This window comes from Lepidochelys kempii, chromosome 6 (assembly GCF_965140285.1).
Source record: "Lepidochelys kempii isolate rLepKem1 chromosome 6, rLepKem1.hap1, whole genome shotgun sequence".
Lineage (NCBI taxonomy): Eukaryota > Metazoa > Chordata > Testudines > Cheloniidae > Lepidochelys > Lepidochelys kempii.
Genome location: NC_136385.1, coordinates 19,686,402 through 19,710,758, shown reverse-complemented (window position 1 = coordinate 19,710,758; position 24,357 = coordinate 19,686,402). Strand labels below are relative to the sequence as shown.

General features: G+C 46.2%; 1 protein-coding gene across 1 annotated transcript in view; it reads left to right on the top strand.

The window, feature by feature from the left end:
- LOC140912510 (NACHT, LRR and PYD domains-containing protein 12) overlaps positions 1 to 24,357 on the top strand; it is a 181,261-nt gene that overhangs the window by 62,332 nt on the left and 94,572 nt on the right. Inside the window, exon 5 of the mRNA XM_073346997.1 lies at positions 4,018 to 4,188. Within this exon, the coding sequence (XP_073203098.1) occupies positions 4,018 to 4,188 (171 nt within the window). The remainder of the gene's footprint in view (positions 1 to 4,017; positions 4,189 to 24,357) is intronic.

The window sequence follows — 24,357 nt, the reverse complement described above, 5'->3', positions numbered from 1 at the left end:
TCTACACATGTCAAGAAGCTTCCAACCTTTTGTTTCAGATGCAGACCTAATCACAATTCTGGAGGTCTTTATCACCTTGAGATTGAATTACTGCAGTGTGTTCTGTTTGGGATCATATAAGACAATTCAGAAAGTTCAGCTAGGGTAGACTGTACTTGCCTATTTATAAAGTGGAACATCAACACACTTGTGCTATAATGTCTGCACTGGCTTCCTACTGATTTTATGCAAAATGTAAAGGTCCCATTTTCATCTATAAAACCTTAAATGGAATAGGTGATGGCTACCTAAGAAACCACATCTCTTCTTACACAGTATGGCAGCAGATGTAATCAGCTGAGCAGCAGACCTAACCCAAACCTCTGCCAAGCACTGAGCCCCCTCCCACACTCCAAACCCTCATCCCCAGCCACACCCCAGAACCCTCACCCCAGAGCCCTCACCCCCAGCCAGAGCCCTCATCCCCCCACACCCCAACCCTCTGCCCTACCCTGAGACCCCTCCTACACTCCGAACCCTTTGGCCCCACCCCATTAACTTTGTTCTGTGCAACAGTATGGAGGTGATTAGTCACACATCACCTCCATATTGGTGCACATAACAAGATTCCTTCCGCCCATGATTGGGAAAATACTGTTCTCAAATCAGTCCAGTCTACAAATGATGACAATTTGTTATTTTTTTTTTGCATTTCATGGTACAAGCTCATATTCTTGTATGATTACAGACTTTTGTATTTCATGGTACAAGCTCACAATGTAGTATGATTACAGACTTTTGCTTTAACGAACAGAAAAAAGTATTGGAAAATGCATACAGTATATCACCTGGGTCTAAGTATTTCCCAAACTTTCAAAAACATGACTATTTTGAGTGAATAGCTGCATTATCAATCATATTTAGAAGGTTTCTGACACTTTTGGTGAAAATTAAACTTTTTATTTGAGTTGTTGCCATGTTTGTGATTTTCAAATTTTTCTCAGATTGGATAATCAATAATGTTTAATCATTAGAGAAAAAACACGCCACTTCCCATATCTACGTCCACCCTGCTGATTACTGCCAAATATGTGCCTAACATGACAGCAATGAAATTTTTCTAGCTCATGGGTTACCCCTTAGTGCCCAGAATGGGTCTGGGCTGGTAATCTAGTAAAAATAAGGGGTTTTAGTCCTGCTTCAAGTGTAAATCTGCATGTAAACTTAATCATGGAGCTGCTAATGCCTTTGTGAACATTCCTGTCTCCCACTGAGTGATGTTGCATTTGGATTGTGTATGCATCTGCTGGGAAATAATCAAATCTATTTTGGGGTCATGTGGTTTTGATGTAGTCCCCATCACTTTACAGTACATCACAATATGACATATTAGCAAACTATCCTAGTACAGAATTCCAGATGAAAACAATGAGTGCTCTTGTAATTTTGATAGAACACAATTTTGCCCTTAAATGTATGGCAGATTTCTAAAACACTGCAAATGGCACCTGACATTTCAAAAACATCTGAGTCAGTCCAACCTTCCCTCTCCCTGCCCCCACACTCACACACACTAGAGTTCCCTCACTTCCAGGGAACCCATTTTGAATTTTTGTTTTCCCCACCAACAGCTCTTCAAATGTTTGCTTGGGTCTGGTCTGATCAGTAGTTAGATCTTTTTGAATTCTTCCAACACACTTTAGCAAATCACAATAGGTATCATGGTGAGAAGCCTCATCAGTAGCTCAGGCCCTAATGTTCAATACCTGATTGGTAGGTAGCTCTTCCTTAAGAGCCTCAATCATGAGGGGGAAAAAGAAAAAAAAATAGGTCATGTTGGTTAAAAAATATGGGGGCCCTTCTGATACTGAGAAACATGAGGGGCTAAGCACAGCTCTATGCAAGAGAAAGGATGGTCATGTCATTAAATCACTAGATCAAAACTCAGACTCTCTGTGTGACCTTGGGCAAGTCATTCAATCTCTTATGGATCTCAATTCTCCATTTGAAAAATGAGAATAATAATATTTCCTTAACCTACCATTCACCTGTCTGGTCTGTTTAGATTGTAGGATCCTCAGGGCAGGGTCTGTCTGTGTGTAGTGTTGCTCCTTCTTCTCGCACCAGTGTCCTGTTCTGACACCAGCATTACCCTCAGCCAAGTGGTGGCAGGTGTCCAGCACATTGCAGATCAGAGGAGAAATCGGTGACAGGGAGTCTGGGTAAACTCTAAGTGAAACTTGTCATATTTACATTTATTCACCTGTTTTGGAATGAGAGGGTCAACAGCAGAGGCTCCTCTTCCAGAGATCTGAGCCCAGCACCAAATTCCCAAAGAGAAACTCTGCCTCCAGAATGGACTCTGATCAGCACCCAGGGCAAAGAACAAACTCTATTACTGTTGGCACAGCTATGTCCTTCCCAAAGCTTACCCCCAACACCACTCCTCATATGGGGGGTGTCTTTCCTTTTTTATCCCAGTTGGGTCCTTCTTTACCATCATGTGTCTTCTCCCCACTTTGGGTCCTTTTTCTCCTCAACTTCTTGTTTGTCTTCCCTCCTTTCTTACCTTTACATTTTGTGGAGCTCTTCTCTGTTGATTCATCAAGAACACCCTCTCCCTACCTCCCCTGTCTAGGGTTTATCTCTGTATTTTCCCACATACACCCATGAATTTATTTCTTCCTCTCTTCAACACAAACATAGAGTCTCTCATCGCATTGGGGCGCCTCTCTTCCTCTCTCCAAAATATCTCAGGGGCTCTACCAACCGTGACAGAACTTGGGGGACCGCAGGGATTGGGGGCTTCTCTCCCTAATACAAATTCAGGGCTCCTTTTCTCTCTCAAACATTAGGACTTTCCTCCCCATTTGGCGAAGCGACCATATTTTGAAGGCAACTGTAGTGATGGAGGAGGCCGTGCAGGTGACAGATGCGATGGGTGGGGTGTCTCTACATGTGTGCAAGATTTGGCAGCTGTTGGGGGTGCAGAGGGTTCCCTCTGAGCCCTGGAGGGAGGGTGGAGGGCGGAGTGGTAGAATATGACAGCCATGCTGGGGGCTAGTCATTGAGATGCACATGGTCATAGCCAGGCTGCTGCCATAGTTCCACACTCTGCTGGCTGGCAGCTCCACCAGGAGCCCAGACTCTGCGGGGAGGGACGCAGAATCCAGCAGAAAATTTCTGTTGCAATAACTCCACCAGTGTTTCTCGAACAGACCCTGGCAACAGGGTCACATGGTCGCCCTCCTCTCAGGGTCTCTTCTTCCCCAAACTTTGGGGATCCCCCTGGTTGTGGGGCTGGTCTCCTCTTTGTCTTCCAATTCCCCCAGCCTTTGCTCCCGGGTCTCAGTGGAAGGTGGGTGTGACGCTGCCAGTGCTGGGCCTTGGTCACAGCTGCCTCCCCTCCCCAGGCCTGGGGCTCAGAGCTGGGGGCAGAGACAGGAGGCGTCTGTGTCCTGCAGGGCAGCAGCAGAGCTAGTGCCGGGGGCGCAGAGGGTCAGGATCTCCCAGCTCCTCCTGCTCTGAGCCTGGCCCAGCTGCCTGGGGAGGGGGCTCCCCCTACAGCCTCCCTGGAGCGATGGGCCTGCTCTGATTGGGTCGCACCATCCCAGGGCTGATCAGTGCCAAGTCCAGCCTGATTGGCTGAGAGCTGGGTAGGTGGGACTTAGGGTAGCCAGACGGCTGTCCCTTAAATTCTGGTTGGTCAGTGGAAAGGGTGAGGGGCGGTGCTTAGTGAGGAAGTTTTACCCCAAACCTTAATCCTTATTGGTCAATGGCAGAGGTTTAAGGATTGGGGGGTCTGGGTCATTCACAGTCCTGATTGGTCAAGAGTCAAGTGCAAGGGGTGGGGCTTAGGCAGGAAGTCCCACCCAACACTGGTTTCTCATTGCAATAGGGTGGGGGTTGGGAGAGTTGGTGTAGCATGTGGATTGGTCAGGGACAGGGAGGCTGGTGGGCGGGGCCGCCTGTCAGAACAGCTGTGACGAGCCCTGTTCACACTGTGATCCCCCTTCTCTGTGTTCCTCTCTCCTGCAGCTTGTGGAAATGTCGTCTCACAGGCGCTTGCTGTGGGGATCTCGCTGCTGTTCTCAGAACCAGCCAGAGCCTGACAGTGCTCAACCTGGCTGGTAATAAACTGGGAGATGCCGGAGTGCGGCTGCTGTGTGAGGGACTGAAACACCCGAACTGCAAACTGCAGAAATTGGAGTAAGTAACATTTGGCCTCCTCGGTGTATTTACAGGTGTCCTCTGGGTAAAGTGCTTGACGCAGTGAGAGATGGTGGAGGGGAGGAGATTTTTTTTCTCTCTGTTCCACTCTGATGTTTCTCGGGGACTGAGAGTCACCTCGTTACTCTAGTAGTAGCTGGGTAAGAACCAGGATCCAAATATTCAGGACAGCTCCCTGAGCTCCTCAGAGACTTTCCTTAGTAAATACAGAGTGCCTTTGCCTACACTCTGTTATACTGAAAACCATCATTTGTTATATTCATAGCCAGGGTGATCCCGGCCTGCTGTGATGTTCCTTTTCACCTCCAAGTGGTTTTGATCATTTGCCATGGTCTTTAGTGGTTTTCCATTGACTGTTATGGGATGTGGCAAGGGTAGACAACACAGTGTTCTGTAGATACGTTACATGTTATACTCGATGAATAAATATCCTGTAAGATGTGTTTGTTCTACTGAGTTTGTCTGGTCTTAGGTGAGAGCTGTTTGCAAAGAACAGCGGACCCTTTGCCAAGGCCGCTCTGTCACACCAACCCCATTTTCTTTTCTCTTATTACACCACCTCCAACTCATGCTGACCCTGGTGTTGTTCCTGGCAAGGGTTTTAGCGAATAGGTGATCTTGGATTTTGCTCTGACCATGACCAGGCCAGGGCTCAGTCTTTTCCTCTCTCAGAAGCAGTTCTACAGCCGAGTTCTAGCTGTTGAGAACACTCTGCTCCAATGCTCTGGAGTCTGAACCTGGGCATCTCCAGTGAGATTGTCCCTGTGGAGCACAGTTGATACTATGTCTGCTACAGGCCATTGGCCTTGGCAAATAGCAATAACACAACTCCGCACCATACCTCTAACACTGCACAGCCACACACAAACATGCGTACAGCCATGCCCAAGGGATCCCATCACCTCTGGTGCTTAACCTGCTCAGAGGAAATATAATCACATATTTTCCACCGCCACGTCCCTCTGCACTGTTTTAGCACAAGCACTTGCAAAACAGCTGCAGTCGTGCAACGAGTCTTCTCCCAGTGATGTTCCAGACTGTCCCTGCCCATCCTTCCATGAGCATTTTGATAATTCAGAATCACTGGACTCAACACAGGGAACTTTAGGGGAAATGTAAGGGCCTGTGATGTGCAGGAGGGCAGACTAGATGAGCTAATGGTCTCTTGTGGCCTTAAACTCTATGAAGCTCATTCTGTCACCTGCCAAGCTGCTCACTGGAGTTAGTTGCAAAAATTCATAATTTTGGTTCAAAAATGAATGAAGTACTAAACAAAATATTCCAAAGAGAATTGCTTCCATTTTTCAGCAAGCTGTGCCACTCATATTCCTGCTGCATGCCAGCCCCAGAGTAGGTGAGGGGAGACTAGTTGGTCTCTGCTTGGCCTGGCCCCAAACACCCACCCCTCAGATTTACAAAGACACAATGAATGAGAAATACAATGTTATAGCATTAGTACTTCAAACACATGTCAACTTAAAAAAAATATTTGCTGCATTGGGAATTCTTGTGCAAAAATATAAAATGCTACAACATGGCCGTGCTAACTAACCCCTGATTTACATGCATGAGCACAGACACCCCACAATGCATAATGGCTGCCTGTTGACAGCATCTGCAGCAATTTCCACTCTCCTGAGATGTGTTAAAGAGAACACAAGGCATGGTAATGAATTAACAAATTAACACCCGGATGAACCTTACCCTCTGCATTCCTCCACCCCAACTAAATCCTCTTTTCTATGGTTCTCCATCACCCACTGATTGGTCCCATCCTTCCAGCCCCAAGGAAGTCCACCATAGAAGGTGGGGAAGAACTTTGGTGAGCATTCTCTGAGCTGCATGGAGGACCCCCAGGAATATCCTTCCTTTGGGCCCAGAGCACTCTCATCTCTAGCTCCTAAAGGAAAACACTGGATAGAGAGAAACTGAGTTTAGCTATAAACATGATTGAAGAAATGAATTAAAAGTAAATTAAATCCAACTCCTCACCGCCCTAACCACCAACCCTCAAAGCTGCTGGTGCTCTTCATGATCCACTCTGGGCCTTCAGGCTCAGCACATGTTTTGGGGTGGTGGGAGTGGCAGTAGAAGCTGCTGACCCTCTGTCATGGCGTCTATAAGTGTGAGGGTGTTGCTGCTCACAACACATTTGCAGCTCCTTGTGCAGGTCACAACCATTTAAAGCAGGCGCAGCAAACCAAAAAGAGTGACTACATGTACACAAAAACTATAAGCTGTAGACATTATGCATATGCTCCAGGAAGCAGCGCGAGGAAATGCAGGATAGGTGCAACAACCCCGAGGCCTGCAACTATACTCCTAGTGAATGTAGTTCTGTCATAAATATAAAGGGAAGGGTAACCATCTTTCTGTATACAGTGCTATAAAACCCTTCCTGGCCAGAGACGAAACCCTTTCACCTGTAAAGGGTTAAGAAGCTAAGGTGACCCCACTGGCACCTGACCCAAAATGGCCAATGGGGGGACAAGATTCTTTCAAATCTGGAGGTGGGGAGAACAAAGGGTTTGGTGTGTCTGTGTGATGCTTTTTGCCGGGAACAGATCAGGAATGCAGATTCACAACTCCTGTTAAGTTAGTAAGTAATCTAGCCAGAAATGCGTTAGATTTCCTTTTGTTTAATGGCTGAATGGAATGTATATTCCTGTTTTTGTGTCTTTTTGTAACTTAAGGTTTTCCCTAGAGGGATTCTCTATGTTTTGAATCTGATTACCCTGTAAGGTAGTTACCATCCTGATTTTACAGAGGTGATTCTTTTACCTTTTCTTTAATTAAAATTCTTCTTTTAAGAACCTGATTGCTTTTTCATTGTTCTTAAGATCCAAGGGTTTGGGTCTGTGTTCACCTGTACAAATTGGTGAGGATTCTTATCAAGCCTTCCCCAGGAAAGGGGGTATAGGACTTGGGGGATATTTTGGGGGAAGACGTCTCCAAGTGGGCTCTTTCCCTGTACTTTGTTTAAAACGCTTGGTGGTGGCAGCATATGGTTCAAGGATAAGGCAAAGTTTGTACCTTGGGGAAGTTTTTAACCTAAGCTGGTAAGAATAAGCTTAGGGGGTCTTTCATGCAGGTCCCCACATCTGTGCCCTAGAGTTCAGAGTGGGGAAGGAAGCTTGAGAAGTACATTGTGTGCACCCAAGATAGAACTGCTAGTGTGGATGCACTGCATTATTGCAGCTACCAGTTCAGTCACACTGATGCAAGTTGCAATGTGGAGTTCTCGTACCCTATTTAGGGTCTTGACAATTAGTACGAGGACTTTGAATTTAGTCTGGAAGGGAATGGGAAACCAATTGACTTGGTGGAGCATCAGAGAGAGGGGCTCACATCAGCCACTGTTGCTTAAAAAAGGAACTGCTGCCACCTGAATGTGGTACTTACCTCCCCACCCGGGACATGATTCGTGTCAGTCTAACACTATTCACTGAGGTCTAGCCATTGCTTGGCAACACTTGTGGTTCAATATTAAAAGTATTTAAGAGACCAAATAACCAAGCTTAGGTTAGTTTATTAATAGGGGACAAAGCAGTACAATACGAAAAGGAGGCATACATACACTCCTTCTGGGAACCAACTAATGTCTCAGCACATTCACCTTACACACAAGTTGTGCTTCAAAAATATGCATCCAAGATAGCACAGCATGGTTATTTCCAAATTAGAAGGCACTGAATATGTCACCCAGGGCTAGAAATCACCAGTCAGCTTTCTTAACTTTTCTTCTTGTATCATCGTGTATCTTTCTCTTTCTTTTGAATACTACACTGTAAGAGCTACGAAGGCACTACCCAACCTGTACTGGGCTGTACAATGGATGTATCGTGCCTTCAATTGGTTTTATATTTGCTAATGTCAAAAGCTATCTTTTGCCTTGTAGAGTACACATATTTGAAGTGAAGCTGGAAGTACTACCTCCTGTTATGGTAGCCGGACACTTCCATGAGTAGACCTTGTTTTCTGTTGCTTATAACTTTGCTAACCTTAACCATTTTGACTTAAATTTTCCATGCTGGGTGTCTGCTTCAAGCCGGATATTTTTGTGAAATTTCAGCCTAAATGGTTCATCCATTTTCATCCATAGGCTAGGAAAACACGCTCCTTTCCCCCAAGTAATTCTAGTGAACTTTGCAGTGAGAAGCTCTATCATCCCCATGCTTTGGTGCAGGAATTTAAAATTTGGCAGGGGAAGCATTTCTGACAGGGATGTGCCTATTTCTGTTCCTGTGAAAATCTGCCCCAATTTTCAAAGTTATAAGCATTTGAAAAATCTCAGTCTCGATGCTCAGTGGAGACTTATTTCAGATTTACAGCTAGAATCTCCAAAGCTCCCTTCTTCACTGAGCATGTTCCACCATGGGGCTCCAGAGGGCTGAGTCAGCCCTGACTGGGACTGCTGGGGAAATCAGGATTGGATCGGGGGATCCTGACTTCCGTCTTGAGGGGTGGCACTCTCCAGTCAGAAAGGGGTTAAAGAACTCATCAGGGCACATTCACCCCCAACCTGGCACACCTGTGAGACCTATTGCACCTGGAGAGGGGTGGCTCCTTGAAAGAGAGGATCACAGCCCAGTGCAGGTTGGCAGGGAACCTGCAGAAGAGATTCTGCTGCCTGAACCCTCTGGAGAGACAGAGGAACCATCTTTACTCTGCTTTGCTTTTCATTAGAGCCCAGGTGCTCATCCTTGGCCTCTGACATGCAGGGTGTTAGGAACCCAGTCCTCTTCTCAGAGACTATTTATCTTTTACCTTGCGAGGGACAGTGGGGTGAGCCCAGACTGTTTTGTGGGTTGCAGGATTATTTTCTTTGCTTTTTTCTGTCTTGGACTGTGGCCATGCCTTAAAGGAGGAGAAGACACCTCCCAAAGACTGACCGCTGGAGACCTCACCCTGCACTCCAAACCAGTGCTATAGTGACATCTCCAGCCAGAAAGGGAGCTTAGGGATGAGAGAGGTGCCCACCCTCACCTCACAGGCGTTATGTAGAGGTAAAACCTGTGACAGAGTTTGAATAGGAATCACCAGTTTGCTCAGAAATTTCACACTTTCCGCCCAGACAAGGACTTAGCCAAACAGTTCCATCTATTTCTCATCTCCAGACTGGATCACTGTAATTCACTGCACCTAAGACTCAATCTAACACTGCGTATGTTCCAGCTGATTGAAAGGAACTCTCCACCTCTTCTGTGGTTTATGTCACTATGACCATATCAGGTCAGTGCTCCAATCCCTCCATTAGCTGCCAGTCAGTTTCTGTTGCCAATTTAATGCCCTGGTCTTAAACCTCCATGAAACTCCAGAACCAAGCCAAGGACCAGAGTTGACTCCCAGCCAGTAAGAGCAGACAGAGAAACAGCTTGATGGACACTGATGTAATTTGTCTACCTGCTACAAGTTGTCTCTCTCGACATTCTCTTCCTTGTGCTGATTGGCTGTTTCTTGCAAATCTGTCCTTTCCCCTCCCCTCATGGTCAGTGCACCTCAGCCTCTTTCCATGCTCCCCTCTTTCCTCCCTCCCTTCTTTGTCCCCTTCCATTCCTATCTCTTTTCATTTAGATAATCCCCACCTAGCAACTCCCACCCAAAGAATTATGGAAAACCCAAATGCAAAGATTCACCCACCTTCCCCCCACAACAAAATAACAAACAAAAGGTCACTATTGCACTGTTCATTCTGCTTGTGTGTTCTGTCCCTGTCCCCTCCCTTTTGTCTGTCTTGTCTAATTACATCATAAACTCTTCAGGAGAGGGACTAGTTACTACTCTGTACAGCTCCTAGCACAATGAGGCCATGTTCTTGGGTGAGCCCCAGGCACTACTACATTATGTGATTACATCATTCCCATGCCAATGTTGGCACACTGGGTGTAAACCAGTCTCTTCCATTCCCCTCTGTCATCTGCTGCTGCTTCCATTTGCTCTAAGGTGTTGAGATGGACTATTCTGCCCTCCCTGCTAAGGCTTCTGCTCAAGGTTTCTCTTGGGCACCCTTGTTTTCTCACAGAATTTGATTTCCACTTGATGACTTCATGTGGGAGTCTGTGTTGGTATCTGGTGTACATGCCCCAAATATGTTCAGTGTGCCCTCAGATTGTGTTGGAAATGAGCTGCTCGTTGGTGATTTCTCAGATCTTTTTGTTGATGACGACGTCTTTCCAACCAATGCCAAGAATCTTTTGCAGGCACTTATTTTCGAAGGCATCTAGTTTTCTGAGTAAAGCTTCGTAGCTCTCAAGCTCTAGCAGCCTTATGTTGACACTGAGATTATGTTTGAAGATTCTCAGTTTTATTCTGGTGCTGAATATCTTTGGTTTCCATACATTGCTGAGTTTAGTAAATGCCTTTCCTATACTATTCCTGTTAGGGAAAAAGGGTTCCCCTCCCGTCTAGGGTTAGGAGGGTAGCCTTCCCTGGACTTCTGTATTAGCCAAACAAAACACAGAGTCTTGGCTCTTTGATAAAGTGAGGCACTTTATTGCTAGCAAATACGACAGCTGAAGGGCTCACCAATTCCTTTTCAGAGGAAAATGGTGAAGCCCCGAACAAAGAACAGGGATGAGCTTTTATAGCTTGGTTCAACATACATTGTGATATCTCTTCCAGTTCGAACCGGTTAACCCAGTCTGTTTGAAGTTCTGGGGTAGGTAAGAGCATGGAGGCTTATCTGTATAAGGAATTCTCTCCCCAAAAGCAGGGAGTGCAGGTTACACACAGTTCACATTCTTTCTATCCATAAACAAAGTAGAAAGGACAGATAAGCATAGAAAAAAGACAGCAGCGTAGCTTTACATGATTATAGGGTCGCTTTCTGGGTTTTTTTTCCCTATCATTCCTATACAACCGCATTTGCTCCAAACCCTCAGACAGTGACAAATACCTACAAGATCTTTATCAAGCATTCCTAAAACTACAATACCCACCTGGGGAAGTGAGGAAACAGACTGACAGAGCGAGACGGGTACCCAGAAGTCACCTACTACAGGACAGGCCCAACAAGGAAAATAACAGAATGCCACTAGCCATCACCTACAGCCCCAGCTGTACTTCTAAAACTTCTCCAGAGCATCATCTACGATCTACAACCTATCCTGGAAAATGATCCCTCATTCTCACAGACCTTGGGAGGCAGGCCAGTCCTCGCTTACAGACAGCCCCCCAACCTGAAGCAAATACTCACCAGCAACTGCACACCACACCACAGAAACACTAACCCAGGAACCAATCCCTGTAACAAACCTCGTTGCCTACTCTGTCCCCATATCTACTCTAGTGACACCAGCGTAGGACCCAAACACATCAGCCACACCATCAGGGCTCATTCACCTACACATCTACTAATGTGATATAAGCCATCATGTGCCAGCAATGCCCCTCTGCCATGTACATTGGCCAAACTGGACAGTACCTACATAAAAGAATAAATGGACACAAATCAGACATCAGGAATGGTAACATACAAAAGCCAGTAGGAGAACACTTCAATCTCCCTAGACATTCAATAACAGATTTAAAAGTAGCCATCCTTCAACAAAAAAACTTCAAAAACAGACTTCAAAGAGAAAGTGAAGAGCTACAATTCATTCAGAAACTTAACACCATTAATTTGGGCTTGAAGACGGACTGGGAGTGGCTTACTCACTACAAAAGCAATTTTCCCTCTCTTGGTATTGACACCTCCTCACCAGTTATTGGGAGTGGACCTCATCCACCCTGACTGAACTAGCCTTGTCAACACTGGTTCTCCACCTGTAAGGTAACTCCCTTCTCTTCATGTGCCAGTATATTTATGCCCATATATGTAATTTTCACTCCATGCATCTGAAGAAGTGGATTTTTTACCCACAAAAACTAATGCCAAAAAAATCTGTTAGTCTTTAAAGTGCCACCGGGACTCCTCATTGTTTTTGTGGCTAGAGACTAAGACAGCAACCCCTCTGATACTTTCCTATACCTGATGTCACTTCCTTCTGGAGCTATCTGATGGTCAATGTGGTGCTTCTGAGATAAGAAAGTAGAACAATTTGTCTGATATTTTTGAATTCTAATGTGCTGTTACTGCTTGACCTCTGGGGTTCAAGGATATTTGCTTTAGCATAATTAACTCGGAGCCCTGCTTAGCCTGCTATTTTTCCCAAGTTGTCTGACTTTGTAAATTTTTGGGGCTGTTGCTTAATAGCGTAATATCATTAGCTAAGTCTCGGTCTTCCTGGCATTTGCTGTCTACCTATCCTAGACTGGTGTTTGTGTTACTAATACACTTCTGCATTGCTGCATCTTGTGCTTGTGTCTTTCAGTCCCAAGCCCAGATAAAGCGGGGAGGGTCGAGTGCAAGGCTAAACACGTCGTCTCGTAAAAACACCTCACCAGTTATAGAAACAGAACCAGGCTACCATTCCGGTAAAAATGAACACTGCTTCCCCTTTGTGCTTCAGGAAGGCTCCTGATGAAAGCCAGTCTCTGGAAGCCAAGTCCCTGAAAAGTTGGATGCTGAAAGCAAGAAAACGCTTCAGGGCTGGTTACTGGTATGTGAGAACAATGTTTCACACATCAACGATCTTGCAGATCATGAGAGTTATGGACAAGTATAGACTTGAAATCCTGGGCATCGGTGAGAGCAGATTGAGAGATGTGGATAAGAAGTGCTTCAGGCAAGAGAAGAAATATCTGATTTATTCAGGGCGTAGTGACAACAAGCACTCAGAGGGAGTAATTCTCATTATAACAGATTGTGCAGAAAAATCACTCATCAACTGGGAACCTACTAACCAGCGCATCATAGACGCCAGACTCCAGGCCAGATTCCTAAAGTTGTACAGCACTGTGGTCCAATGGAGGAACAGAGCAATGAGGATAAAGGTGAGTTCTGCTACTGTAATACAAATAATAATAATAATACGGCTCTAACTCCAGTAACATGAAGGACCAAATTTTGATCTGTGAACTGCTGCGATTGCTGGGCTCCTCTGGGACACTGCCATTCACAAAGCCCAGGACCAAGGATGTGAGAGCTGGGAACAAAGCATTCTCGGCCTCATCAGAGCCATCTCTGTCTAGGCCTAAACCCAACTGGATATTGCAATGGACAGGTGAAGCTGGATGCAGTTATTCAGTAGTTTCCTAATCAGGTTGCTAGAAGGAATGTTATGGCATTGTGTACGCTCTGGAGAAGGTACGCCCATACGTTTGGGGATGGTGTTTCCACCTGCAGACCGACCATGCTGCACTGAAGTGGCTTCATACCATCAAGGAAAATAACAAGAAACTTCTTCGGTGGAGTTTAGCTCTTCAAGATTTTGATTTTGAAATTCAACACATTTCAGGAGCTTCTAACAAAGTGGCTGATGCACTCTCCCATGAAAGTTGCCCAGAATCAGCTGGGTAAAAATGTCCCTGTATTCTAAGTCATTTTAGCCCTTGAAATGTGGAAAATACTGTCTAGTCTTCATGTAATTGGTAGTAAAATTAAAGGTGCATATATCTTATTAACTCTGTTTTCTCCTAGAGCTCCAGGAAGAAATCAGAGCCAGTGTGAAACAGGCTGTCCAGCACCGTCTGTGATTTGAGGGGCATGTCATGAATATAGGGGGAAGGATAGCAACCTTTATGTATGCCAGCCCATTCTGTAGCATAAAATCCCTCCTTGGCAGCTGTACTGGATTGCCTTACCTGTAAGGGGTTAAGCAGTTCAAATGACCAAGTTGGCACCTGACCAGAAGGACCAATGAGGAAAGAAGATAATTTCAAATCTGGGGGGGAAGGATTTGTTTTGTTGTTCTGTGGGTTGTTCTCTCTCTGGACAGAGGGAAATGCCAGCAGGCACACTATCTCCTAAAACCATACCTGGAATAATCCATCTAAAACCACAGGAACTGTGAGTAGGGCAAGGAAATGTGTTTGGTTATCTCTTGTTTTGGCTTGTGAATTTCCCTATGCTAGAGAAGTATTTCATTCCTGTTTTTGTAACTGTGAAGCTGACCCCAGAGGGGAATCCTCTGTGTTTTAAATCTTTTTATTACCCTGTAAAAGTTACCTTTCATCCTGATTTTTCAGGTGTGATTCTTTTACTTTTTTTCTTTACAATAAAAGTTCTTCTTTTAAGAACCTGATTGATTTCAGTGTCCTGAAGACAAAGAGTCTGGTTGTGCTCACATTGCTGAAGCAACTGGTTGGTATTTTATTCTCAAGCCTCCCCAGGAATGGGGGTAAAGGAGCCTTGGGGGATATATGGGAGGATACGGATTCCAAGTGACCCTTCCCTGAATTTTTGTGTAAATCACTTGGTGTTGGCAGCAATACCAGTCCAAGGACAAGAGGGGGAATTTTGCCTTGGAGAAGTTTTAACCTAAGCTGGTAGAATATAAGCTTAGGGGGTCTTTCATGTGGGTCCCCACGTCTGTATCCTAGAGTTCAGAGTGGGGGGATTTACCCTGACAGAAGTCAAGATTAAAAACAAAGATTTAAGTTTGTGTGAAGGGTTTTTTTTTAGCTTACATTATAAAATATTTGCATGATGGATCTTGTTTCACCAACTCTGACTGGAAGCCAAAAGCTCTGGCCATTGAGCGACCAAATTTGGTGCTTGTACAGAAACTCTTCCACAATTTTAGGCCCACTTTACCAGTTAATGGGCTCCCTGCATCTCAGTGTTCATGACCAGATACAGCATTGATTTGGTCAAGAGAACCTCCATATGCTTCTCCTTTAATCATGATTTGTGGCCCAGCAGTTGGATGGTCCAAATGATGCGCCTCAGCTACTGTCATGTGCAGAAACAGAGTCTACTGTCTGGAAAACCACCTATCACAGGACCTGGGTGGCTCTGTGGATGTGTTATGGTAATTGCATATGAGTACCACCCCTGGCACTGAGAGTCCAAATCCAATCAGGGGCAGAAATCTGAGGTAAAAGAAGCAGGCATATTGCTCCAATCTACATCTATTACAGGGGGATTTTAATTTTGGGGGAACAGAATCGGAGTATGGCAGAAAATGCAGAAGGTGCTGAAACTATTGTGTGAAAAAAAGCCACACAAGCAAATGCTCGCTTGGAGAGGAGGGTGATTGGGGTGAAAGAGTAGGTGGGAAGAGGGTTAAGGCTCAGATAATGGGGGTCTAGGGGCACAGGGGAATGTGTGTGCCACATTGGTTTGTGTGTGCCACAATCTGGGTTTCCCCCAATCTATGTACAGGGTCATGACCTCCCCCCTCCTTGCTCCCCTCATGTGAACCAGGTTCAGGGGGGGGTTGCTTTTCCAGGGGGGTCTGAGCCCCTCTTCCTATTCCTTATGTGACTTGGGGTTCCTTGTCCCCCTGGTGGTGTCTGAACTCTTCTCCATGCTCCTGTGTAAGTGTGAGGCTCTAGGGGGCTCCCGACCATCTATGGGGTGTGACCCCCATCACTGCCCCCTCATTTGAGCCAGGTTCTGAAGGAGGATTGCCTTTCTGGGGTATCTGAGCCCCTCTCTCTAACCCCTCCATGTAATCTGGAAGTCACTGTCCCTTTGGTGGTATCTGAGCCCCGCTCCCTGTCCCCCACCTCTCCATGTGTGCTTGGCTCTGGGAGTCGGTGCCCATCTATGGGAGTCTGACCCTCATCCATTCCCACCTCAAATGAGGCGGGTGCCAGGGGGCTTGCCTGTTGTGGGTGTCTGAGCCTGTTTCCCTACCCCACATGTGAGCCAGGATCTGGGGAAGCCCTGCCCTCTAGCTTAGAACAGGCCTGCTCAGAGCATGCACCAAGAACACATGTCTGAGACAGGTGGAACACCCACAGAAATGAATGGAGCAGTTCACATGTCTCAGAGCTATTTTTTCAGGCTGTCTTCATCCCCAGAGGTTATTCTCTTTCAGCTGACAACATCTCATTGAGATGAATGGGCCACTTACCACCCGTCTGAGCCTTCAACTTTGAGGTATGAAACCCACCTTGAGTAGAAATTTGAGAATGAACTGTCAATGTCTGAGAAAAACTTAAGGTAAACGCCCACACAACCTTAACTCTGCCCTCTCTGAGTGATGTCGCAGAATGCCCATAACACGCACACTTGCACGCTGCCTTTTCATTGTGATGGACAGGTGCTACCTGCCCTTGCCCTACACTCAAACACTGAGCCTACTCCCCGGAGAGAATGCCACACTTGTAAAATTTAACAGCCCCTTCATACCCTTTTACAATCCCTTCAGACTTACACACAGGTTACTACCTCAACCTATACTTTCCCCTACCCATCATTAAATCCACAGACTGCTCTCCTATCCCACCTCACCACTGACAATAGCCATCGCACCCAGTGCCCTGCTCCTGACACAACCTCCACAATTCTACACTGGAATGATGCAGACTGGAACCTCGTGGTTCACATCCTCTTTCTTTTGAGAATACACACAGAGGAGACTCAGACGCAGATCCCCTCATATCAGGGTCACAGCTCTATGATGACACTCCTCAAGCTAATCCATAGATCTCCTCATATCACAATCACAGCTCTTCCAAGCTGCTTCAACTTATTCCTGAACCATTCAGTACAGTTACACCTAACATGGTGAATGAATCTGTAGGGGACGCATGTAATTCCCAGTGACTATTGACAGCTCCAGCGGGCAGAGTTAAGGTTGTGGGGGTGTTTACCTTCACTCTGTATTTCCTGGTTTTCTGAAGTGTGAGAAGGGCATGAGCTATCACTGGGCAACCTTAACTCTGAATTAAACAAGATTTTTGTCATTTAATTATTAGTGTATTACAGTATTGCTTAAGTACCCCAGCCACTATAAGGGCCTCAGTGTGTTAGGCACTGGACATGTTGTATTGGAAGGTGTCACCAGGCAGTTCTGTTATAGTCTTCCAAGTTTTTTTTTATCATGTAAGCAAGGTTTTAGTATTGGGGTGACATGTGTTGTGTTAGTTTTATTGGGTTTTGCAAGATTTGGTGGAGATGCAGTTTTGGGGAGGCGGGAGCTGTGCAAGCAGCCAGAGAGTTTGCTGTCTGCCTTGTGCTCTGATTACAGTCTATTCTGGAGACAGGTTTCTGCTTGGGAGTTTGGTGTTGGACTGAGTTCCTTGAAGAGTAGACAGCCCTTTATGCTGTGTGACCGTCTCATTCCAGGACAGACAAAGGGAAGGGGAAGGAATATTACAATTCCCATTTTTCAGATGAAAAATAGGGACTCAGAAAGATGGAATGACTTTCCCGAGGTCACTCAGGTAGTGTATGGTAGAGCCAGTAACTGAACACAGATCTCCCAAGTTCTCATCCAGGGCTTTAACTGCACAACCAGACTGTCTTGTGCAGGGAGCTGTGCTCATTCTTGTGTTTCTCCTTTCCAGAAATGTGCCTTTTTTAAAATGGATATCGTCTCTCTTTTCTATGGTTAAGGTTTTTAAGGCAGAGCTACTTAATAATCAGAGTGCCTGTCAGAGTTCCCTCCCCACTCTGAACTCTGGGGTACAGATGTGGGGACCCGCATGAAAGACCCCCTAAGCTTATTTCTACCAGCTTAGGTTAAAAACTTCCCCAAGGCACAAATCCTTCCTTGTTCTTGGATGGGTACTGCTGCCACCACCAAGTGAGGTAGACAAAGATTCAGGAAAAGGATCACTTGGAGTTACTGTTTCCGCAAAATATTCCCCCAAGCCTCTTCACCCCCCTCCCTGGGGAGGCTTGAGGATAATCTACCAACCAGATAGGTAAACAAGGTGAGCACAGACCAGACCCTTGGGTTTTTAGGACACTAAAAACTAATCAGATTCTTAAAAAAACAGAACTTTATTATAAAGAAAAAAAGTAAAAGAAGCACCACTTTAAAATCAGGATGGAAGGTAATTTTACAGGGTAATAAATGATACTGGCAAGAATGACCTTGAGCGGATCACTGCAGACTACGTGGCTCTGGGAAGGAGGATAAAGGAGTATGAGGCGCAAGTGGTGTTCTCGTCCATCCTCCCCATGGAAGGAAAAGGCCGGGGTAGGCATCGTCGAATCGTGGAAGTCAATGAATGGCTACGCAGGTGGTGTCGTAGAGAAGGCTTTGGATTCTTCGACCATGGGATGGTGTTCCAAGAAGGAGGAGTGCTAGGCGGAGACGGGCTCCACTTAACGAAGAGAGGGAAGAGCATCTTCACGAGCAGGCTGGCTAACCTAGTGAGGAGGGCTTCAAACTAGGTTCACTGGGGGAAGGAGACCAAAGCCCTGAGGTAAGTGGGGAAGCGGGATAAAGGGAGGAAGCATGAGCAGGAGCGTGTGAGAGGGGAGGGCTCCTGCCTCACACTGAGAACAAGGGGCAATCAGCGGGTTATCTCAAGTGCCTATATACAAATGCACAAAGCCTGGGAAACAAGCAGGGAGAACTGGAGGTCCTGGCAAAGTCAGGGAATTATGATATGATTGGAATAACGGAGACTTGGTGGGATAACTCGCATGACTGGAGTACTGTCATGGATGGGTATAAACTGTTCAGGAAGGACAGGGAGGCCAGAAAAGGTGGGGGAGTTGCACTGTATGTAAGGGAGCAGTATGACTGCTCAGAGTTCAAGTATGAAACTGCACAAAAACCTGAGAGTCTCTGGATTAAATTTAGAAGCCTGAGCAACAAGGGTGATGTTGTGGTGGGAGTCTGCTATAGACCACCGGACCAGGGGGATGAGGTGGACGAGGCTTTCTTCTGGCAAGTCGCAGAAGCTACTAGATCGCACGCCCTGGTTCTCATGGGCGACTTCAGTTATCCTGATATCTGCTGGGAGAGCAATACAGCGGTGCACAGACAATCCAGGAAGTTTTTGGAAACTGTAGGGGACAATTTCCTGGTGCAAGTGCTGGAGGAACCAACTAGGGGTGGAGCTCTTCTTGATCTGCTGCTCACAAACCGGGAAGAATTAGTAGGGGAAGCAAAAGTGGATGGAAACCTGGGAGGCAGTGACCATGAGATGGTCGAGTTCAGGATCCTGACACAAGGAAGACAGGAAAGCAGCAGAATATGGACCCTGGACTTCAGAAAAGCAGACTTTGACTCCCTCAGGGAACTGATGGGCAAGATCCCCTGGGAGAATAACATGAGGGGGAAAGGAGTCCAGGAGACCTGGCTGTATTTTCAAGAATCCTTATTGAGGTTACAGGGACAAACCATCCCGATGTGTAGAAAGAATAATAAATATGGCAGGCGACCAGCTTGGCTTAACAGTGAAATCCTTGCTGATCTTAAACACAAAAAAGAGGCTTACAAGAAGTGGAAGATTGGACAAATGACCAGGGATGAGTATATAAATATTGCTCGGGCATGTAGGAATGGAATCAGGAAGGCTAAATCACACCTGGAGTTGCAGCTAGCGAGGGATGTTAAGAGTAACAAGAAGGGTTTCTTCAGGTATGTTGGCAATAAGAAGAAAGCCAAGGAAAGTGTGGGCCCCTTACTAAATGATGGAGGCAACCTAGTGACAGAGGATGTGGAAAAAGCTAACGTACTCAATGCTTTTTTTGCCTCTGTCTTCACGAACAAGGTCAGCTCCCAGACTACTGCACTGGGCAGCACATCCTGGGGAGGAGGTGGCCAGCCCTCTGTGAAGGAAGAAGTGGTTCGGGACTATTTAGAAAAACTGGACGTGCACAAGTCCCTGGGGCCAGATGCGTTGCATCCAAAAGTTCTAAAAGAATTGGCGGATGTGATTGCAGAGCTGTCATAAATATAAAGGGAAGGGTAAACCCCTTTAAAATCCCTCCTGGCCAGAGGAAAAATCCTCTCACCTGTAAAGGGTTAAGAAGCTAAAGGTAACCTCGCTGGCACCTGACCAAAATGACCAATGAGGAGACAAGATACTTTCAAAAGCTGGGAGGAGGGAGAGAAACAAAGGGTCTGTGTCTGTCTGTATGCTGCTTTTGCTGGGGATAGACCAGGAATGGCGTCTTAGAACTTTAGTAAGTAATCTAGCTAGGTATGTGTTAGATCATGATTTCTTTAAATGGCTGAAAAAGGAACTGTGCTGAATAGAATGACTATTCCTGTCTGTGTGTCTTTTTTGTAACTTAAGGTTTTGCCTAGAGGGATTCTCTATGTTTTGAATCTAATTACCCTGTAAGGTATCTACCATCCTGATTTTACAGAGGTGATTCCTTTACTTCTATTAAAAGTCTTCTTGTAAGAAAATGGAATGCTTTTTCATTGTTCTAAGATCCAAGGGTTTGGGTCTGTGGTCACCTATGCAAATTGGTGAGGATTTTTACCAAATCTTCACCAGGAAGTGGGGTGCAAGGGTTGGGAGGATTTTGGGGGGAAAGACGTGTCCAAACTGCATTTCCCAGTGAACCCAGTTAGAGTTTGGTGGTGGCAGTGGAGATCCAGGGACAAAGGATAAAATTAATTTGTACCCTGGGGAAGTTTTAACATAAACTGGTGAAAGTAAGCTTAGGAGGTTTTCATGCAGATCCCCACATCTGTACCCTAGAGTTCAGAGTGGGGGAGGAACCTTGACAAGAACCATTGGCCATTATCTTTGAAAACTCATGGCGATCGGGGGAAGTCCTGGATGACTGGAAAAAGGCTAATGTAGTGCCCATCTTTAAAAAAGGGAAGAAGGAGGATCCTGGGAACTACAGGCTAGTCAGCCTCACCTCAGTCCCTGGAAAAATCATGGAGCATGTCCTCAAGGAATCAATTCTGAAGCACTTAGACGAGAGGAAAGTGATCAGGAACAGTCAGCATGGATTCACCAAGGGAAAGTCATGCCTGACTAATCTAATTGCCTTCTATGATGAGATAACTGGTTCTGTGGATGAAGGGAAAGCAGTGGACGTGTTATTCCTCAACTTTAGCAAAGCTTTTGACACGGTCTCCCACAGTATTCTTGCCAGCAAGTTAAAGAAGTATGGGCTGGATGGATGCACTACAAGGTGGGTAGAAAGCTGGCTAGATTGTCAGGCTCAACGGGTAGTGATCAATGGCTCCATGTCTAGTTGGCAGCTGGTATCTAGTGGAGTGCCCCAAGGGTTGGTCCTGGGGCCGGTTTTGTTCAATATCTTCATTAATGATCTGGAGGATGGTGTGGATTGCACCCTCAGCAAGTTTGCGGATGACACTAAACTGGGAGGAGTGGTAGATATGCTGGAGGGTAGGGATAGGATACAGAGGGACCTAGACAAATTGGAGGATTGGTCCAAAAGAAATCTGATGAGGTTCAACAAGGACAAGTGCAGAATCCTGCACTTAGGATGGAAGAATCCAATGCACCTCTACAGACTAGGGACCGAATGGCTAGGCAGCAGTTCTGCAGAGAAGGATCTAGGGGTGACAGTGGATGAGAAGCTGGATATGAGTCAACCGTGTGCCCTTGTTGCCAAGAAGGCCAATGGTATTTTGGGGTGTATAAGTAGGGGCATTGCCAGCAGATCGAGGGACGTGATCGTTCCCCTCTATTCGACATTGGTGAGGCCTCACCTGGAGTACTGTGTCCAGTTTTGGGCCCCACACTACAAGAAGGATGTGAATTAGAAAGAGTCCAGCGAAGGGCAACAAAAATGATTAGGGGACTGGAACACATGAGTTATGAGGAGAGGCTGAGGGAACTGGGATTGTTTAGTCTATGGAAGAGAAGAATGAGGGGGGACTTGATAGCTGCTTTTAACTACCTGAAAGGTGGATCCAAAGAGGATGGATCTAGACTATTCTCAGTGATAGCAGATGACAGGACAAGGAGTAATGGTCTCAAGTTGCAGTGGGGGAGGTTTTGGTTGGATATTAGGAAAAACTTTTTCACTAGGAGGGTGGTGAAACACTAGAATGCGTTACCTAGGGAGGTGGTGGAATCCCCTTCCTTAGAAGTTTTTAAGGTCAGGCTTGACAAAGCCCTGGCTGGGATGATTTAGTTGGGATTGGTCCTGCTCTGGGCAGGGGGTTGGACTAGATGGCCTCCAGAGGTCCCTTCCAACTCTGTTATTCTATGATTCTATGAAAAAGATTTAAAACAGAGGATTCCCTTCTAGACTCAGCTTCAAAGTTACAAAAACAGGAACAACCTCCCTCTTAGCATACAGGAAATTCACAAGCTAAAACAAAAGATGATCTAACACATTTCCTTGCTATTACTTACTATTTTTGTAATGTTAATGTAATGTCTGTAACAACCAGCCAAGGCTAAGAAGGATTGAACCTGTTTCTTTGACTTTGGAACAGGCAACCACCGACAGGCCACTTTTGGATAGCATCCACTTTGGCCTGTCGGTGGTTGATAGTTTCTTGACCCACCTGGTGTCCAAGGTAAGTCACTCTGTTTAGGCCTATTTGACACTTCTTCGCCTTAACAGTTAGTCCTGCCTCCCTTATGTGCTGAAAGACTTTTTGTAGATGCTCCAGGTATTCTGCCCATGAATCAGAAAAAATGGCCACATCATCAAGGTAGGTGACTGCAGATTCTCCCAATCCTGCTAGGAGACCATCTACAAGTCTTTGGAAGGTGGCGGGTGCATTTCGCAGCCCAAAAGGAAGCACATTAAATTCATACAGCCCGTCATGGGTGGTGAAGGCTGACCTTTTCTTGGCAGATTTATGTAGCGGTACTTGCCAGTACCCCTTGGTTAAGTCTCAGGTAGAGATGAGCTGGGCACGTCCCAGTTTCTCCAGTAGCTCATCTGTGTGTGGCACTGGATAGTTCTCTGGGCTAGTTACAGCATTTAGCTTACGGTAGTCCACGCAAACGTGTATCTCCCCAACTGGTTTGGGACCTAGAACCACTGGAGATGCCCATGCACTGTTAGAGGGGAGGATTACACCCATCTGTAGTGTGTCCTGGATCTCCCATTCTATAGCAGTTTTGGCTTGAGGAGCTACCCAGTAAGGTTGGGCTCTAATTGGGTGAGCATTACCTGCGTCAATGGAGTGGTATGCCCATTCGTTCCGTCCTGGGGTGGCTGAGAACATCGGCGCGAAGCTAGTGCACAGCTCCTTGATCTGCTGTCGCTGCGTACATCCAAGGGTCATGGAGAGGTTCACATCTTCCACGCCACCATCACTTTTCCCTTTGTAGTAGACACCTTCAGGCCACTCAGCATCATCTCCTCCCTGGGCTGTAAACTGACAAACCTTTAATTCTCTGGAATAAAAGGGCATTGGAGAATTAACATGGTACACTTTAGGCTTTAGGTTTGAGGTGAGGGATGCTATGAGATAGTTAACAGCTCCCAGGCGCTCTTGGACTGTGAATGGCCCTTCCCATGACACTTCCATCTTATGGGCCTAGAGCGCCTGCAAGACCATGACCTGGTCCCCTACTTTGAAGGATTGCTCTCTGGCATGGTTATCATACCAGGCCTTTTGCTCTTCCTGAGCATCTTTTAGGTTTTCTCTAGCAAGGGCTAAAGAGTCTCGGAGGTGTTTTGTAGGTTGGTTACAAAGTCCAGAATGTTAGTTCCTGGAGAAGGTGTAAATCCCTCTCATTGCTGCTTCACCAACTGCAATGGCCCCTTAACCTCACGGCCATATACAAGTTCAAATGGGGAAAACCCTAAACTGGGGTGTGGTACAGCCCTGTAGGCAAAGAGCAACTGCTGCAACACTAGGTCCAAATCATTGGAGTGCTCATTTACAAATTTACGTATCATGGCCCCCAAAGTTCCATTAAACTTCTCCACCAGGCCATTTGTTTGATAGTGGTAAGGGGTGGCAACCAAGTGATTCACCCCATGAGCTTCCCAAAGGCTTTTCATGGTCCCTGCCAGGAAATTAGTTCCCGAATCCGTAAGGATGTCAGAGGGCCAACCTACCCTGGCAAAAATGTCTATTAGTGTCTGGCCGACACTTTTAGCCCTGGTGTTGCTTAGAGCTACTGCTTCCAGCCATCGGGTGGCAAAAACCATGGAAGTCAGTATGTACTGCTTTCCTCTGGGTGCCTTTTTCAGGAAAGGACCCAGAATATCCACAGCTACTAGCTGAAATGGAACCTTAATTATGGGGAGTGGCTGGAGAGGGGCTTTGACTTGGTCTTGGAGTTTTCCCACTCTTTGGCACACCTCACAAGACCGGACATAAGTAGAAACGTCCTTGCCCATTCCCTCCCAGTGGAAGGACTTCCCCAAACAGTCTTTGGTTCTGTTCACCCCAGCATGGCCACTAGGATGATTGTGGGCTAAACTCAAGAGCTTTACTCGGTACT